Source organism: Carcharhinus amblyrhynchos, unplaced genomic scaffold (genome assembly GCF_965287045.1).
Source record: "Carcharhinus amblyrhynchos unplaced genomic scaffold, sCarAmb.v2.hapA scaffold_43, whole genome shotgun sequence".
NCBI classification, from domain to species: Eukaryota; Metazoa; Chordata; class Chondrichthyes; order Carcharhiniformes; family Carcharhinidae; genus Carcharhinus; species Carcharhinus amblyrhynchos.
Genome location: NW_027649784.1, coordinates 2,858,650 through 2,877,940, shown reverse-complemented (window position 1 = coordinate 2,877,940; position 19,291 = coordinate 2,858,650). Strand labels below are relative to the sequence as shown.

Below are 19,291 nucleotides of genomic sequence, written 5' to 3'. Positions count from 1 at the left end.
GGATATTTTCCCCGAATCAATGTTGCTGAAACAGATTATCCGATGATCTCGTTGGTGTTTGTGGGATCTTGCTGTGTGTAAGTTGACTGCCACGTTTTTTGTATTACAACATGTGAGTACACGTCAAACAGTATTTTATTTACTGTGGAGTGGAGTCCAGAGGGGATGGTGCTGTGAGAAAACGAATAAATCAAACGCAGTAATCGCAATAGTTTATCTCAAAACCTGTCGCCACCATCAGGAAAACACTCCACTGACTGTGATTCCTTCAACTCCAGAGAAATACAACTTTCTGGGTATCAGCATCGTTGGTCAGAGCAACGAGCGAGGGGATGGAGGGATTTACATCGGTTCAATAATGAAAGGAGGAGCAGTGGCAGCAGATGGGAGGATTGAACCGGGTGACATGCTGTTACAGGTAAGCGCAGGCGACCCTCAAACCGCAAAGACAAACCTGCATTCTGTCAGAGCGTCTGTCCCTGTCTGAGTGTGTGTGTGTGTGTGTGTGTGTCCCTGTCTGAGTGTGTGTGTGTGTCCCTGTCTGTGTGTGTGTGTGTGTGTCCCTGTCTGAGTGTGTGTGTGTGTCCCTGTCTGAGTGTGTGTGTGTGTCCCTGTCTGAGTGTGTGTGTGTGTCCCTGTCTGAGTGTGTGTGTGTGTCCCTGTCTGAGTGTGTGTGTCCCTGTCTGAGTGTGTGTGTCCCTGTCTGAGTGTGTGTGTCCCTGTCTGAGTGTGTGTGTCCCTGTCTGAGTGTGTGTGTCCCTGTCTGAGTGTGTGTGTCCCTGTCTGAGTGTGTGCGTCTGTCCCTGTCTGAGTGTGTGTGTGTGTCCCTGTCTGAGTGTGTGTGTGTGTCCCTGTCTGAGTGTGTGTGTGTGTCCCTGTCTGAGTGTGTGTGTGTGTCCCTGTCTGAGTGTGTGTGTGTGTCCCTGTCTGAGTGTGTGTGTGTGTCCCTGTCTGAGTGTGTGTGTCCCTGTCTGAGTGTGTGTGTCCCTGTCTGAGTGTGTGCGTCTGTCCCTGTCTGAGTGTGTGTGTGTGTCCCTGTCTGAGTGTGCGTGTGTGTCCCTGTCTGAGTGTGTGTGTGTGTCCCTGTCTGAGTGTGTGTGTGTGTCCCTGTCTGAGTGTGTGTGTGTGTCCCTGTCTGAGTGTGTGTGTGTGTCCCTGTCTGAGTGTGTGTGTGTGTCCCTGTCTGAGTGTGTGTGTGTGTCCCTGTCTGAGTGTGTGTGTGTGTCCCTGTCTGAGTGTGTGTGTGTGTCCCTGTCTGAGTGTGTGTGTGTGTCCCTGTCTGAGTGTGTGTGTGTGTCCCTGTCTGAGTGTGTGTGTGTGTCCCTGTCTGAGTGTGTGTGTGTGTCCCTGTCTGAGTGTGTGTGTGTGTCCCTGTCTGAGTGTGTGCGTGTGTCCCTATCTGAGTGTGTGTGTGTGTCTCTGTCTGAGTGTGTGTGTGTGTCCCTGTCTGAGTGTGTGTGTGTGTCCCTGTCTGAGTGTGTGTGTGTGTCCCTGTCTGAGTGTGTGTGTGTGTCCCTGTCTGAGTGTGTGTGTGTGTCCCTGTCTGAGTGTGTGTGTGTGTCCCTGTCTGAGTGTGTGTGTGTGTCCCTGTCTGAGTGTGTGTGTGTGTCCCTGTCTGAGTGTGTGCGTGTGTCCCTATCTGAGTGTGTGCGTGTGTCCCTGTCTGAGTGTGTGTGTGTGTCCCTGTCTGAGTGTGTGTGTGTGTGTGTGTCCCTGTCTGAGTGTGTGTGTGTGTCCCTGTCTGAGTGTGTGTGTGTGTCCCTGTCTGAGTGTGTGTGTGTGTCCCTGTCTGAGTGTGTGTGTGTGTGTGTGTCCCTGTCTGAGTGTGTGTGTGTGTCCCTGTCTGAGTGTGTGTGTGTGTCCCTGTCTGAGTGTGTGTGTGTGTCCCTGTCTGAGTGTGTGCGTGTGTCCCTATCTGAGTGTGTGTGTGTGTCCCTGTCTGAGTGTGTGTGTGTGTCCCTGTCTGAGTGTGTGTGTGTGTGTGTGTCCCTGTCTGAGTGTGTGTGTGTGTCCCTGTCTGAGTGTGTGTGTGTGTCCCTGTCTGAGTGTGTGTGTGTGTCCCTGTCTGAGTGTGTGTGTGTGTCCCTGTCTGAGTGTGTGTGTGTGTCCCTGTCTGAGTGTGTGTGTGTGTCCCTGTCTGAGTGTGTGTGTGTGTCCCTGTCTGAGTGTGTGTGTGTGTCCCTGTCTGAGTGTGTGTGTGTGTCCCTGTCTGAGTGTGTGTGTGTGTCCCTGTCTGAGTGTGTGTGTGTGTCCCTGTCTGAGTGCGTGTGTCCCTGTCTGAGTGCGTGTGTCCCTGTCTGAGTGTGTGTGTGTGTCCCTGTCTGAGTGTGTGTGTGTGTCCCTGTCTGAGTGTGTGTGTGTGTCCCTGTCTGAGTGTGTGTGTGTGTCCCTGTCTGTGTGTGTGTCCCTGTCTGTGTGTGTGTGTGCGCGCCCCGAGTCTCCACCCAGAGACGTTATGAGGATCTTACCCAGGAACGATGCGACAGATTAAATTCTGGTCAAACGTCTGGAAAACTACATAACTGACCATTCCCCCAACGAACCAGTAGACTACACCCCTCCTCCTCCCCTCAGTAACCACCCTGTTACCCCAATCACCTGACCATCCACTCCAAACACCCGACAGCCCCCCCCCCCACCTCCAACCCATGACCCCCTCCTGACCCACTCCCCTACTTCTCACTGCAGAAGTGGAGGCTGAGGGGGGCCTCCTGAAAGAGGTCTATGGAATTTGAGAGGCATCGACCGGGAGGTGGCATTTCCCCAGGGTGGAAGTTTAAATTACACGGGGGTCACAGGCTCAAGGTGAGAGGGGAAATGTTTAAGGGTGATGGGTGTGGGGGGGGGGGGGGGGGGGGACAGAGAGCGGTGGGTGCCTGGAACGCGCTGCCAGAGGAGGAGGTGGTGGAAGCAGGAACGTTATCAATATTTAAGGAGCATCTGGATGGAACGTGAATAGGGAGGGAATCGAGGGATAGGGACTGAGTAAGGGGCAGAAAGTTTCATTTCGGGTTAGTTAGGGCCCCGTGACCAGCACAGGCTTGGAGGGCCGAAGGGCCTGTTCCTGAGCTGCACTTTTCCTTTGTCTGTGGGGTGCACAGAAAAATATTTCAGTGAGAAGGGGAACGGCAGCATTAGCACCCCCTTGTGCTTCGAGATGGTCTCGGTTCAGGAGGTGCTGTTGTCGCAGCCTTGCTGAGTTTCTGCAGTGCTGCCACTGCGTGGTGGGAGTGAATGGTTTAAGGTGTGGATGGGGCTGTTTTGTCCAGGGTGGTCTCGCACTCGGCGAGCTGTTGGGGGCTCGATTTATCCAGGCAGGTGGGGGGGGAGCGCTCCGTCAGACATCCTGAACTTCTGCCTCGTAAACGGTGGACAGGCACGGGGGGGGAGTCAGGAGGTGAGGTTACTCTCCGCAGGATTCCCAGCCTCTGGTGGTCCACCACCACCACCACCACCCCGCACCCTCCCCAAACTCTTCCCGAGTTGTAGACAGTGGGTGATTCACTGGGGGTGGTGTTATTATCCGGGCGGGTATGGTTGTGAAGTGTTGCCATCCCGTTGTAAGTGGATGTGGGATTGCTTTGTCTGATGGTTGTGTGTCTGAGTGGATTGGATTCCTCCTGCGTCACTCACTCCAGCTCTCTCTCCCTCTCTCTCTCTCTCTCCCTCAGGTTAATGATATAAACTTTGAGAACATGAGTAATGATGACGCTGTGCGGGTTCTGAGGGAGATCGTGCACAAGCCTGGGTAAGTGACATCGCCACCCGAACACTGAATCATTCCCCTGCCACACACGCACACACACGGAGCGAGCCTGCTGACATGGAGGGTATTGGCTATGGGAGAGATTGAATAAACTGAGATTGTTCTCCCTGGAAAGACGGAGGCTGAGGGGTGACCTGATTGAGGTTTATAAAATTATGAGGGGCACGGATGGGGTGGAAGCTTTTTTCCCAGGCCAGAAATGACAAACGAGTTCAAGGTCAGGGGTGGGGGGCGTATTTTACACAGAGGGTGGTGGGGGCCTGGAATGCACTACCAAGCAAGGTGGTTGAAGCAGACACGCTGGGATTATTTAAGACTTATCTGGATAGGCACATGAACAGACTGGGAATAGAGAGATACAAACGGATGGTCTAGTTAGCGACATGGTCAGTGCAGGCTTGGAGGGGCCGAAGGGCCTGTTCCTGTGCTGTGTTGTTGTTCTTTGATCACACGCCTGCCAACGTGGATTCTGACGATAGTTGTACGAACTGGCCTTGGCGCAGATGCCGTGCCGATGTACAAGGATGGTACCAGGCCTGAGACCGTTAAATTATAATGATAGGTTCTGGCATCTCTTGTGTTGTCATCAACAGAAGATTAGTGGGGGGCGATTTGATCGATTAAAGTAAATAGGGTGGCACGGTGACATAGTGGGTTAGCGCTGCTGTCTCACAGCGCCAGGGACCCGGGTTCAATCCCAGTGGCACGGTGACACAGTGGGTTAGTGCTGCTGTCTCACAGCGCCAGGGACCCAGGTTTAATCCCAGCGGCACGGTGACACAGTGGGTTAGCGCTGCTGCCTCACAGCGCCAGGGACCCGGGTTCAATCCCAGCGGCACGGTGACACAGTGGGTTAGCGCTGCTGCCTCACAGCGCCAGGGACCCGGGTTCAATCCCAGTGGCACGGTGACACAGTGGGTTAGTGCTGCTGTCTCACAGCGCCAGGGACCCAGGTTTAATCCCAGCGGCACGGTGACACAGTGGGTTAGCGCTGCTGCCTCACAGCACCAGGGACCTGTGTTCGATTCCAGCCTTGGGTCGGGGTCTGTGTAGAGTCTGCACATTCTCCCCATGTCTGCGTGGGTTTCCTCTGGGTGCTTCGGTTTCCTCCCACAGTCCGAAAGACGTGCAGGTTAGGTGCTAAATTCTCCCTCAGTGTAACCCAAACAGGTCCCAGGGTGTGGCGACTAGAGGATTTTCACAGTAACTTCATTGTGACGTTAATGTCAGCCTTACTTGTGACACTGATAAACAAACTTTAAACTTAAATAGGGGGAATCTATTCACTCTGTGGTGGGATGGGGTGGGAGAATCGGGAAAGGTGTGATAACCTCAACACCAGAACCAAGATATTCACGGGTGACAGCAGGGGTGATTCCTGTTCTCTCACACACTGCGCAGGAATCCGCACCCCCAAACAGTTCAGAAGTATTCAGCAAAAATGTGAAATTATTCACTTTGGTAAGAATTAGAAAAGCAGAATATTTTTGAGAAAGTGAGAAATTTAAAATCATAGAATCACAGAATCCCGACAGCGCTGAAGGAGGCTGTTCAGCCCATCGAGCCTGCACCCACCACAATCCCACCCAGATTCTATCCCCGTAAAACGGGGACACGATGGTTTAGCGATATTATCGCCAGATTATTAATTCACAAACTTAGCTCATGTTCAGATCCCACCGTGGCAGACGGAAGTGCCTCAGGGATGAGTGTTGGGACCACAATTGTTAACCTGCTAATCCCCCTGACACTAAGGGGCAATTTAACACGGCCAAACCACCTAAGCTGCACGTCTTTCGGAGTGTGGGAGGAAACCCACGCAGACACGGGGAGAACGTGCCGACAGTGACCCGAGCCGGGAATCGAACCCTGATCCCTGGCGCTGTGAGGCAGCGGTGCTAACCCACTGTGCCGTCCGTTGTTCTTGCAAGTGTTACTGTTCAGAGAGGCTCAGGTGTGCTTGCAGAAGGAACGCGGAAAGTTCAGCGGGTGATAGGGAAGGCAAATGGAATGTTGGCCTTTATTTCAAAGGGAATGGGTTATAAAAATAGGGAATCTTCCTAAAGCTACACCAGGCACCGGTTAGACCACAGCTGGAATACTGTGAACAGTTTTAGTCCCCTTATCTAAGGAAGGGTGGGTGTCGAGGGATGTGGGCCAACTGCGGGCAATTAGGACTGCCTTAGTGATAATAAAAAAAGGACAGCATGGACAAGCTGGGCGGAGGGGCCTGTGAACCTCTACGTCTCTATGAAAGAGAGACTGGCGTTGGAGGAGGTCCCAGGCTCACTCAGTCAGTCCCAGGAATGGAGGGATCCTCTCAGGAGGTTGAGTAGGTTGGGCCTGTACTCATTGGAGTTGAGAAGAATGAGAGGTGATCTTATTGCGATGTATCGCATTCTCAGGGGGGGGCTTGACAGGGTGGTGCTGAGAGGTTGTTTCCCCTCGTGGGAGAGTCTGGGTCCAGAGGGCAGAATCTCAGAGTGAGGGGGTCGCCCATTGGAGACAGACATGGGGAGGAAACTCTTCTCCGAGGGGGGCGTGAATCTGTGGAATTCTTTACTTCCTGGGTCAATCAGTGTTTTCAACGCTGAGACCCTCTGATTAGGGAATCGAGGTTTATGGGGATAAGGCGGGAAAGTGGAGCTGAGGTTCATCACTCCAGATCAGTCACCATCTCATTGATTGGCAAAGCAGACTCGATGGGCCGAATGGGCTTACATCTGCTGCTGCGTCTTGGTGAGATCACGTCTGTGTACGGTTTCCAGGAAGGATATTCTTGTAATGAAGGCGGAGTAGGGAAGGTCTCAGGGTAAAGGATTTGATGGTGAGTGATTTATGCTGATGTGTTCTGGAGCTCAGAAGAATGAGAGGTGATCTCAGTGAGAAAGGTACAGGATCCTGAGGGTGGACGCTGAGATTGTTTCCTGCTGGTCGGGGGGGACAGTCTCAGGAGAAGGGGGCAGCCGTTTAGGACTGAAACGGGGAGAAATTTCTTCACTCGGAGGGTTGTCGATGCTCCATCGTTGAATATATCTAAGGTGGGGAAGGCAGATAGATCTTCGGTCTCTGGGGGAATTAAGGGATGTGGGGAGCGGGCTGGAAAATGGAGTTGAATCCGTGATCAGCCGTGGTGGTATAGACTGGAGGAGCAGGCTGGATGTGTGATTCCTGCTGCTATTTCTTAATGTTCCTGAAAAGCTGTCAATTCTGCAGTCCAACTGCAAATTTCAACAGAAAATGGATAGATTTTTGATGGGCATGGCAGCACAGTGGGTTAGCACTGCTGCCTCACAGTGCCAGGGACCCAGGTTCCATTCCCAGCTTGGGTCGCTGTCTGTGTGGAGTCTGCACATTCTCCCAGTGTCCGCGTGGGTTTCCTGCGGGTGCTCCGGTTTCCTCCCACAATCCAAAGATGTACAGGTTAGGGGGGATTGGCCATGCTAAATTGCCCCTTAGTGTCCAAAGATGTGTAGGTTAGGGGGATTGGCCATGCTAAATTGTCCCTTAGTGTCCCAAAGATTGCAGGTTAGGTGGATTAATGGGGTTACGGGGATAGGGTGTGGGTATGGTACTATCAGTGAGTTGGTGCTGACTCGATGAGCTGTAGGGATTCTCTGAATCTTTATTAAAGCAGGTCTGGACACGACTCTGTGATTTCCACCCCCCCCAGTGCCCTCTGTGATGTGTTTCCCTCACTTGAAAGCTTGTGTACTTTGTCCAATATTAATTTGCATGTTTTTCCATTTCTTTTTAAGGCCAATCATTTTAACAGTTGCCAAATGCTGGGACCCATCGCCTCAGGGCTATTTCACTTTGCCCAGAAGTAAGTGGCTAGCTGTTTAAAGACTAAATATTACATTGCACTTTCAGAGCAGAATGTTCTGTTCCACAGCAATAACTTTTATTAACTTGAGTAGAGGCTTCAATATCTCAATCTCCCTCTACACTGTCCCCATCAAACACTCCCAGGACAGGTACAGCACGGGGTTAGATACAGAGTAAAGCTCCCTCTACACTGTCCCCCCATCAAACACTCCCAGGACAGGTACGCACAGGGTTAGATACAGAGTAAAGCTCCCTCTGCACTGTCCCCCCATCAAACACTCCCAGGACAGGTACAGCACGGGGTTAGATACAGAGTAAAGCTCCCTCTACACTGTCCCCCCATCAAACACTCCCAGGACAGGTACGCACAGGGTTAGATACAGAGTAAAGCTCCCTCTGCACTGTCCCCCCATCAAACACTCCCAGGACAGGTACAGCACGGGGTTAGATACAGAGTAAAGCTCCCTCTACACTGTCCCCCATCAAACACTCCCAGGACAGGTACAGCACGGCGTTAGATACAGAGTAAAGCTCCCTCTACACTGTCCCCCATCAAACACTCCCAGGACAGGTACAGCACGGGGTTAGATACAGAGTAAAGCTCCCTCTACACTGTCCCCCATCAAACACCCCCAGGATAGGTACAGCATGGGGTTAGATACAGAGTAAAGCTCCCTCTACACTGTCCCCCATCAAACACTCCCAGGACAGGTACAGCATGGGGTTAGATACAGAGTAAAGCTCCCTCTACACTGTCCCCCATCAAACACTCCCAGGACAGGTACAGCACAGGGTTAGATACAGAGTAAAGCTCCTTCTGCGCTGGGATTAACCAGTTACCTGTTCCAGTGAGTGGGTTTGATGTGTTGAATGGTCTCCTGTTTGAGTCTACCTGGTGACTGTGCTGGACGGTGAATGTGTGGATTACCATTGAGCCAGAATCTGGGCCGGTTCCATGCACTCCTTTGTCCCCTGTGTTTGAGTGAGTTGTGGGTGAAGGTTAGATCAGTTGGACAGTGTGCTGCCCAGACATGGTGGAGTGTGTGTGCTTGTTGTGAGTGAGTGTCTGCTGCTGATTGGGGAACGGTCGGGGTGTTGTTCTGAAGTATATTTAAGAAGTGTTTTCCACCTTGGGCGGGGACGGCTGTGTGTGTGTTCTCCGGGTCCACATTTCCCTGTGTGAATGGGCTGACATTGCAACACCATAGCTCAGTGCTGTCGGGAGAGGGCTGGGTAAATAAGCAGGGGCAGTACAGAGACAGGAGCTGGAATATTGAAACGCGTTGTCACTTTCTGTTTCAACCTGTTGCTGAGCTACTGTGTTGAACCCATTCTCTTGTGTTTTTTTTTGTGTTGTTGTCCTTCTGTCTCCTCTGCAGATGTCCCTCACTCACTGATGAGATTCTCTGTGCCTCTTTCTGTAGATGAGCCCATCAGGCCTATTGACCCGGCTGCCTGGGTCTCTCACTCTGTTGCCTTGACCGGGGCGTACCCAGCTTACGGAGCCAGCTCCTCCATGAGCACCATCACTTCCAGCAGCTCCATCACTGAAACCGAGCGTAAGTTCACCCCCTCCGGGGGCGGTGTGTCTCTGCCGTGCCGGACAAAAGCGGGGAGGGGGTGGGTGTCGGAGGCGGGAGAGGTGGTTCCCCTTGCGTCCTGGTGAGCCAGTGTGTGGAATGTGATGAAGTCACCGATCGATCCTTTGAAAACTGAACCAGTGGAATGTGGATAACCTGCTGCCTCTCCAGTGGTCATGATGTGGATGTGCCGGCGTTGGACTGGGGTAAACACAGTAAAAAGTGTGACAACACCAGGTTTATCGGTTGGACTAAAACCTGGTGTTGTCAGACTTTTTACTGTGCCTCTCCAGTGGGACAGAGCCAAGTGCAGGCAGTGAGATCTCACTCACGCACACTCACTCAATCACGCACACTCTCTCTCTCCCCCACTCTCTCACTCGCTCACTTTCACTCTGTCTCTCTTACTCTCTCACTCTCCCAACTTCTCTCTCTCACTCACTCGCACTCTCCCGCACGCTCCCTTCATGTGATGTAGTAGCAGGAGGCTCTTATATTATCAGGACTGTGCGCTTCAGGTTTGGTTTGATTTATTATTGTCGCATGCATTAACATACAGTGTGCGCTATACAGACAAAGCATACCGTTCATAGATAAGGAAAGGAGAGGGTGCAGAATGTAGTTTTACGGTCATAGCTAGGGTGGAGAGAAAGATCATAGAGTACAAGCGCAAGGTAGGTCCATTCAAAAGTCTGACGGCAGCAGGGAAGAAGCTGTTCTTGAGTTGGTTGGTACGTAACCTCAGACTTTTGTATCTTTTTTCCAATGGAAGAGAGAATGTCCGGGGTGTGTGGGGTCCTTAATTATGCTGGCTGCTTTTCCCGAGGCAGCGGGAAGCGTAGACAGAGTCAGTGGATGGGGGGCTGGTTTGTGTGATGGACTGGGCGACATTCACGACCCTTTGTAGTTTTTTGTGGTCTTGGGCAGAGCAGGAGCCCATACCAAGCTGTGATACAACCAGAAAGAATGCTTTCTATGGTGCATCTGTAAAAGTTGGTGAGAGTCGTAGCGGACATGCCAAATTTCCTTAGTCTTCTGAGAAAGTAGAGGCGTTGGTGGGGCTTTCTTAACTATAGTGTCAGCAATGGGGGGACCAGGACAGATTGTCCACTGTCTCCCTCCTGCTCCCCGTATCTCTGGTTCTCTGAGATATCAAACATCTGTCCCTCCCAACCTTAAACATAATTCACCCACAACCCTTTGAGTGAAGTTATTTGTCCTCATCTCCATCCTCTTATCCTGAGACTGTGCCCTGGCCTCCCCCACCCGTGGGAACAATCTCTCTGTGTCCACCCTACCGTGACCTGTCCTATGTCCCAGTGAGATCACCTCTCATTGAGGGGTGTGGACAGAGTGGATAAGAAGCAGCTTCTCCCCTTCATTCAGGAGTCAGTCACATGGGTTCAGGGTGAGGGGCAGGAGGGGATGTGAGGGAGATCAGTTTCACCAGAGGGTGGTGAGGGTCTGGAATGTGCTGCCTGGGAGGGGGCTGGAGGCGGGATGCCTCACATCGTTCAGAAAGTACCTCGATGAGCACTTGGGCAGGTCAGAGTTTGAGGATAAGGGGGTAAACCTTTCAGGACTGAGGTGAGGGGAAATTTCTTCACCCAGAGGGTGGTGAATGTGTGGGATTCACTCCCACAGAAAGTAGTTGAGGCCAAAACATTGTGTAATTTCAGGAAGAAATTAGATATCGCTCTTGGGGCTAAAGGGATCCAGACCCTCACCACCCTCTGGTGAAACTGATCTCCCTCACATCCCCTTCTGCCCCTCACCGTGAACCCATGTGACTGACTCCTGAATGAAGGGGAAAAGCTGCTGCTTATCCACTCTGTCCACACCCCTCAATGAGAGGTGATCTCACTGGGACATGGGAAGGGTGGCTGTAGGGTGGACACAGAGAGATCGTTTCCATGGATCGGGGAGGCCAGGGCCTCGGGATAGGAGGACGGAGCTGAGGACAAATAACTGCACTCGGAGGGTTGTGGGTGAATTATGTTTAAGGTTGGGAGGGACAGATATTTGGTATCTCAGAGAATCAGAGATGCGGGGAGCAGGAGGGACAACCTGTCCTGGTCCCCCCATTGCTGACACTACAGTTAAGAAAGCCCCACCTACTTTCTCAGAAGACTAAGGAAATTTGACATGTCCGTTACGACTCTCACCAACTTGTATGGAGGGATGAGGGGGTCAGGATATTGAATTTGATGATCAAAATGAATGGTGGAGCAGGCTCGAAGGGCCAAATGGCCTGTGTAATGATGGCTGGACCATCTGTTCCTGTGATGTTGGGTAACTGTTGGCCGAGGGGGCACAATGTTGGAGCAAAGAGCTGGGATCTCCAGTTGGTTCTGCTTGTGGTGGGGTTATCTTGTTGGTTAGACACCCCCACACGTGTTTCCGCTTGATGTTGTGCCCCCTGCCCCCAGTTAGTGATGTGTTACTAGAGTCTGATCGCTGGCTGTTGAGGAACCCAGAGGTGGACGGTGTGAGGGAGCAGACGTTGTGTTTGTGTGTTGGGCTGAGTGGCCTGGGTCCTAATTGGTCTCCAATCTCTGTCTGCAGGCTTTGATGACTTTAACCTGTCGATCCACACGGATATGATGTCGGTTGCCAAAGCGATGGCTTCCCCTGATTCCGGCCTTGAAGTTCGTGACAGAATGTGGTTGAAAATTACAATCCCCAACGCATTCTTAGGTGGGTAATTCGCCAACAAGACCTGGTTGATCCACTGTCGTTCACACCCACAGGTGTAAACACAAACACTGGAAAGGAGCTCAGTGCAAGCATTCTCATCACCAAGGTGTCTAATTAACGTGTAACCAGGGCTCCATAACTCCTCGATTGTTCCGAGATTGTGGTCAGTTGCTGTGTAATTATCAAGTTACTGATCTGCCTTGCTGACTAACTCGGCGTGGCTGCTGTTCGTTCAGCAGTGTCAGTCTTATTCACAGTGTAAAGTGTGCAGGGTCCGTCCTCAGCAGGCTCACTGTGTCACTCAGTACACTGCCTGGTGTGTGTCACTCTCCACCCAGGCCTGTCTTAACATTCACAGTGTGATGACATTCATAACCTCACTGCTGGCTTTTGATTTGATTTATTATTGTCACGTGTACTGGGACACAGTGAAAAGTATTGTTTCTTGAGCGCTATGCAGACAAAGCATACCATTCATAGAGAAGGAAAGGAGAGAGTGGAGAATGTAGTGTTACAGTCATAGCTAGGGTGTAGAGAAAGATCAACTTAATGTGAGGTAGGTCCATTCAAAAGTCTGACAGCAGCAGGGAAGAAGCTGTTCTTGAGTCGGTCGGTACGTGACCTCAGACTTTTGTATCTTTTTCCCGAAGGAAGAAGGTGGAAGAGAGAATGTTCGGGGTGCGTGGGGTCCTTGATTATGCCGGCTGCTTTTCCCCGAGGCAGCGGGAAGTGTAGACAGAGTCAGTGGATGGGATCAGTGATTGGGACTAATCGAACCTTTTTTTATTGTGTTCGCAGGCTCTGATGTGGTGGACTGGTTATACCACCACATCGAGGGCTTCCAGGATCGCAGGGAGGCAAGGAAGTACGCCAGCAACCTGCTGAAAGCTGGCTTCATTCGTCACACGGTCAACAAAATCACCTTCTCCGAGCAATGCTACTACATCTTTGGTGATTTCAGTGGCTGCGAAAATTGTGAGTGTGCCGGAGAGAGAGAGAGAGAGAGAGAATGGAGCCTCTTCCCTACCATGGGCAGGGAGAGAGTTTCAGGGCAAATCTTTCCCAATTAATGTCATACTTGTGGGTGGAGGAGTACTGGCCTTGGGTTTTGGTTTGATTTATTATTGTCACATGTACTGGGATGCCGTGAAAAGTATTGTTTCTTGTGCGCTATACAGACAAAGTATCATAGAGAAGGACAGGAGAGGGTGCAGAATGTAGTGTTACAGTCACAGCCAGGGTGTTGAGAAAGAGCAACTTGAAGTGGGTGCCTTGCAGATATACCAGGGTTAAAGTGTTAAATTGTAAAGGCAAGCTTGTATCCAGGGAATCCCTACACTACAGAAGGAGGCCATTCTGCCCTCATCGACTGCATTCTCTCGTGCAGGCGATAAGGGGCAATCTAATCCAGGGAGACAGTTAAGGAGATTGGGGTCCCAGAACAAGGGGCAAGAACCTTCAGGGGAGGGATGTCAGGACACACTCCCCCCCTCAGAGGGGAGTGGGAATCTGGAACACACACACACCCCCCCCACCCTTTGCAAAATGCTATTGAACCTCACAGGGTCAATATCGAATTTCTCAGCTTGGATTGACTATTCTTCATTCGAATGTGTGTAATGAATGTACAGACCAATCTCAGTCCAGTTCAATGGCAGAACAGGCTCGAGGGGCTGAATGGCCTCCTACTCCTCTTATTGAACAGGGCAGACCACAGTGGGTTAGCGCTGCTGTCTCTCAGCACCGGGACCTGGCTTCGATTCCCGGCTTGGGTCACTGTCTCTGCAGAGTCTGCAAGTTCTCCCCGTGTCTGTGTGGGTTTCCTCCGGGTGCTCTAGTTCCCTGCTACAGTCCGAAAGATGTAGTTGGGTGGATTGGCCGTGCTAAATTGTCCCTTAGTGTCCAAAGATGCGCTGGTTAGGTGGATTGGCCATGCTAAATTACCCCTTAGTGCCCAGGAGACGAGCGGGGTAAATACTTTGGGTTATAGGGATAGGGCCTGTGTGGGATGTAGGGATTCTATGATTTTCTTGGGAAGATTGGGAAGTGTGGGAGTTATGGAATGGGATGGTAATTTGATGCATATCGAGTGACTGCGTTACCTTGGGAAGGTTCTGTCAATGGGGTGTGTTTGTGGGGGAAGGGATGGGTTGGGTATCCGGGGAGTGTCGGGGTTGAGATGAAATGAGGTTTGGCCTAACCGAGCACCCCCTCCCTCTATCCCTGCGCTGGGGTTTGTGATGTGATGGAACCCCCATCTCCCCCCCCCCCCCCCTCCCCGGTTGGTGTTTGGGATCTGACTCTGTGTCCGGCTGTTAACTAACTGCTGTGTTTCTCTTTGACCCAGACTTGGCCAACCTCTCCCTGAACGACAACGATGGTTCCAGCGGGGCCTCGGACCAGGACACGCTGGCCCCCCTTCCTCACCCGGGCACCACCCCCTGGCCCATCATGCATTCCTTCCAGTATCCGTACCCGCCTCCGCACCCCTACTCCACTCAGCCGCCCAGCTACCATGAGCTCACCACCTACAGCTACGGGGGAGGTGGGAGTGCCGGCAGCCAGCACAGTGAAGGTGAGACAACGGTTTGTGGACATGTGGCATGGCCATTCAGCCCCACCCTGTCAGTGCTGGGAGATTTAACCAAGGGAGGAGCTGAGTGATCACCCGACTCCCTATATCCCCACAGATTTATTATTGTCACATGTACTGGGATACAGTGAAAAGTATTGTTTCTTATACAGACGAAGCATACCATTCATAGAGAAGGAAAGGAGAGAATGCAGAATGTATTGCAGCTTGGTCTGGCTCCTGCTCTGCCCAAGACCCTAAGAAACTACAAAAGGGTCATGAATGTAGCCCAATCCATCACACAAACCAGTCTCCCGTCCATTGACTCTGTCTACACTTCCCGCTGCCTCGGGAAAAGCAACCAGCATAATCGAGGACCCCACTCACCCCGGACATTCTCTCTTCCACCTTCTTCTGTTGGGGAAAGATACAAAAGTCTGAGGTCCCGTACCGACCGACTCAAGAACAGCTTCTTCCCTGCTGCTGTCAGACATAGTCAGAGTGTAGCGAAAGATCAACTTAATGCGAGATTGATCCATTCAAAAGTCTGACAGCAGCAGGGAAGAAGCTGTTCTTGAGTTGGTTGGTACGTGACCTCAGACTTTTGTATCTTTCTCCCAACAGAAGAAGGTGGAAGAGAGAATGTCCGGGGTGCGTGGGGTCCTTAATTCTGCTGGCTGCTTTTCCCCGAGGCAGCGGGAAGTGTAGACAGAGTCAATGGATGGGAGGCTGGTTTGTGTGATGGATTGGGCTACATTCACGACCCTTTGTTAGTTTCTTGGGGTCTTGGTCAGAGCAGGAGCCCAGACCAAGCTGTGATACAACCAGAAAGAATGAGAGATTACACAACACCAGATTTATAGTCTAGTTTGATTTTACATAAAATTGTTGGACGATCGCCTGGTGTCTTGTGACCTCTCATCCTGTCCACTCCAGTCCAACACCAGCATCGCCACATCGTCACAACCAGAAAGAATGCTTTCTCTGGTGCATCTGTAGAAGTTAGTAAGAGTCGGAGCTGACATGCCGAATTTCCTTAGTCTTCTGAGAAAGTAGAGGCGTTGGTGCCTGGTATCCGGGGATGAAAGGGGACAGCGAGCTGAACTTTATATGTGGCACCTGTGCTGCCCCTAAAGCCTACCCTCGCTGGACACTGCTGTCCAGAAACGAAGGCAGACAAGGCGTGGTCATTGAGGGATATAAAATACTCAGGAGACTTTGCTCCGGTTCGTGGGACCAGAGAAAATGAATTGAATATTTCAGATTGAGTCTTGGAGGGAGATTTTTCACTGCAAGGAGGGTGAGTTGGACACGTGGGTGAAGGTTGGGCTGGCGGAGTGGGGTGGGGGGGGAGGTGTGTGACAGGATATACTGACCAGCTGACTGCTGTTCCCTTCTCCTTCACACTGTGTTGGGTTTCAGAGTAAGTTGATTTTTATATAACTCCAACCCTGAGATGGTTTGCAGCGCCGTGCAGGTCGGGAGGGCGGTGGGGTGGGTCTGCTGTTATTTGGAACTGTTGGGAGCCACTGGACTGGATTCCAGACTGCACCCTCTCGTTGACCCGTGTCCGAGCAAGCTGTATTTGCAGTGACAGTGTTTGCTGTGTAGGAGGTGGGCTTTGTTTAAATTGTTTTTGTCAGGGATATCCACTCTGGTTAATGGAATTGTTCCGAATTCCGGCACTGCTGTCCAGCATCGTGGTACGGTTAGATAGAAATCCGAGCTTTTATCTCTCTCTCTCTCTGCCCAGACAAATGGCCGGCCATACTTCCTTCTCTGACCTCGCCCCCAAAACATTGCAAGCTGGACTCTCTCTTTCTCTAGTTCTCACATCAAACACGAAAAAGGTCAACAGCCAGTGGGTGACACAGTGGGTTAGCACTGCTGCCTCACAGCGCCAGGGACCCGGGTTCGATTCTCGGCTTGGGTCACTGTCTGTGCAGAGCCTGCATGTTCTCCCCATGTCTGCGTGGGTTTCCTTCCACAGTCCAAAGACGTGCAGGTTAGGGGGACTGGCTGTGTTAAATTGAGCCTAGTGTCAGGAAGTTTGCTGAGTAAATGTGGGGTTACGGAGATAAGGCCAGGGTGGGATTGTGGTTGGTGCCGACCTGATGGGTCAAATGGATTAATGATACCATGAGGGGGGAGGAAAAGGAGTTCAGCGTCTATATTTTGGTGGGGTGAGGCTGAGGGGGAAACCCTTGAACCCAGCTTGGCCATTTCAGAGGAGAGGTTAGAGTCAGCCACATTGCTGTGTCTCTGGAGTCACAGGTCGGCCAGACCGGGGTAAGGACGGCAGATTTCCTTCCCTAAAGGAACCAGATGGGTTTTTCCGACAATGGGTCATCAGGAGATTCTTAATTCCAGATTTTTTTTACTGAATTCAAATTCTACCACCTGCCGTGGTGGGATTTGAACCCGGGTTCCCCAGAACACTAGCTGAGTTTTCTGGATTAATAGTTTAGTGATAACACTAGTGCATCACCTCCCTCAGTCGCTGTGATGGGATTTGACCAGGTCTCTCAGGGTTACGGGTGCATTGCTATCCTGCAGTTTCCCTTCACTCTGATAGGGGGTGGCACAGTGGGTTAGCGCTGCTGCCTCACAGGGACCCGGGTTCGATTCCCGGCTTGGGGTCACTGTGTGTACGGAGTCTGCGTGTTCTCCCCATGTCTGCGTGGGTTTCCTCCCACAGTCCGAAAGACGTGCTAGTTAGGGCACTAAATTCTTCCTCAGTTTTACCGGAACAGGTGACTGGGGGGTTTTTCACAGTAACTTCATTGCAGCGTTAATGTTAATAAATTACCGTGAACTCTCTCTGACCGTGTTTCAGGGAGCCGGAGCAGTGGGTCAAACCGCAGCGAGAGCGAGAGGCGCACCGGCAAAGACAAGGATGGTAAAACGGTGGATTCGAAGTCGGGAAGCGGCAGCGAGTCGGAGTATTCCACACGGAGCAGCGTGCGCCGCGAGCACGCCAGCAGCGAGCGCTCTGCGGCCAACAGTGAGCACAGCCAGCGGAGCCATCACCACTCGGTGATGGGCAGCGTGCGCTCCCACCACTCGGTCCACGCCTACGGCCCTCCGGGGGTCCCGCTGCAGTACAACCCCCTGATGGTGATGATGGTGCCTCAGCCCGCGCCCCCGCCTTCGGCTGCAGCCACCGCCGTGCCACCGGGGGCGCCGCCCGTCCGCGACCTGGGCTCCGTGCCCCCCGAGCTGACCGCGAGCCGCCAGTCCTTCCATATGGCCATGGGAAACCCCAGTGAGTTCTTTGTGGACGTCATGTGACTCGGGCAGTAGCGGGAGGGGGTGGCGGGAGAGAGAGAGAGAGAGCGAGAGAGACCCGTCTTCTGAACCCTCCTGCCTCACGTCGGCCGCAAGAGAGCGCGACCAAAAGATCCGACACTAATCTTGTGAACGTTGTAGATAAGGAGCTCCGCACAGAGCTGCCACTCTGAAATTGGCAGTCTCTGGGTAGCTGTTACTGACTCTCTGGAAACCAGAGCAGCCGTTGTTCCAGGGTGGGGGCAGAAACCGAGACAAGTATTTTCAGATTAACTGCGTTTTAGTATAATTTAATTGAAGTACAATTAACAAGTGCAATTTTCCTAGCCTCATTACTTCTCTCTATTTTCCTTTTTTTTTAAAAGAAAAAAAACGAAATATTATATACCAGGACTGAGTATTATCGTCCACTGTAATCACAAAGTCCCTGACAGGTTTATAGTACAAACACCACCTCATCACCTCAACACTAAATAAAACTCAAAACTCACTGCACAGCAGCTGCCCACCACCTCCTCCAGCAGGGTTACGTTGGAAATTGCGGCCTTGTACGGGGGGGTGGCAGTCGAGCTTTGCAGGTGTCTTGGTGCCTTGCGGTGTTTCTTCAGATGAAAGTCTGGGCTTTGTATTTTTTACTTTTTAAAATTGTAGATTAAAAGTAACCCGGTTACGTTATTGGAAATTTTTTTTTGTTTCGGAAGGAAAGACTGTTGGTAATCAAGTTGTTAGTGCTGCATTGTAATGATTTTGGAGTTTTTAAAAAAAAAAATAAAAAAAATAAACTTTAAAGTCGTGAATCTTGGCAGCAGATCTGGTCTGGTCTGGCTCAACGCTTCCTGTCCTGTTTTGAGAGCTGCGATTCTCAACCTGACTCAACGTAACTCGGTGTCACTTCTTTCAATAAGATCCCGCCCCCCCCCCCAACCCAGTCCTGCTAAACTCTTTATCCCTTTTGCCTCAAGAGCTAGATCTAATTTCTTGAAATAACATGTTTTGGCCTCAATTACTTTGGGAGTGAATTCCACACATTCACCACCCTCTGGGTGAAGAAATTTCCCCTCAGCTCAGATTCACCAGTGTGTTGCCTGGGATGGAAAGATTCAGCTCTGAGGAGAGACTGGATAAAGCTGGGCTTGTTTTCCCTGGCGCTGAGGTGTAGATGGGGCAGACTGTAAAAATCTTTTCCCTGTGGCAGAGATGTCTAAGACGAGAGGGCATACGTAGGTTTAAGGTGAGGAGTAGGTGGTTTAGAGGGCATCTGAGGAAATATTTTTCACCCAGAAGGTGGTGGAATGTGCTGCCTGAGAGGGCAACGGTGGCAGGTACTCTCACAACATTTCAGAAGCATCTGGATGAGGAATTGTATTGCTAAGCTGTAGCAGGCTGTGGGTAAGCACTGGTAAATGGGATGAATGAACAGATTGCTGGTTGGTTTAGATCCGATGGGCCTGTTTCTGTGCTGTTTGACACCAAGGTAGCGCATCACTACCTTCTGAAAGGGCAGTTAGGGATGGGCAACAATAGCCCACATTCTGTCAAATGATTTTCACCTCAAACCCA

General features: G+C 51.5%; 1 protein-coding gene across 3 annotated transcripts in view; it reads left to right on the top strand.

Annotated features, from left to right (window-relative positions):
* LOC145337117 (segment polarity protein dishevelled homolog DVL-3-like) overlaps positions 1 to 18,528 on the top strand; it is a 60,643-nt gene extending 42,115 nt beyond the window's left edge. For 2 of the 3 annotated variants that reach the window (XM_080181880.1, XM_080181883.1), the window contains exons 8-15: positions 279 to 418; positions 3,672 to 3,748; positions 7,525 to 7,592; positions 8,974 to 9,153; positions 11,740 to 11,871; positions 12,670 to 12,846; positions 14,219 to 14,446; positions 17,280 to 18,528. In XM_080181880.1, the coding sequence (XP_080038006.1) occupies positions 279 to 418; positions 3,672 to 3,748; positions 7,525 to 7,592; positions 8,974 to 9,153; positions 11,740 to 11,871; positions 12,670 to 12,846; positions 14,219 to 14,446; positions 17,280 to 17,734 (1,457 nt within the window). In that variant the 3' untranslated portion in view covers positions 17,735 to 18,528. The remainder of the gene's footprint in view (positions 1 to 278; positions 419 to 3,671; positions 3,749 to 7,524; positions 7,593 to 8,973; positions 9,154 to 11,739; positions 11,872 to 12,669; positions 12,847 to 14,218; positions 14,447 to 17,279) is intronic. The other variant, XM_080181882.1, reaches the window with a different exon arrangement.
* The last annotated feature ends 763 nt before the right edge of the window (positions 18,529 to 19,291 follow it).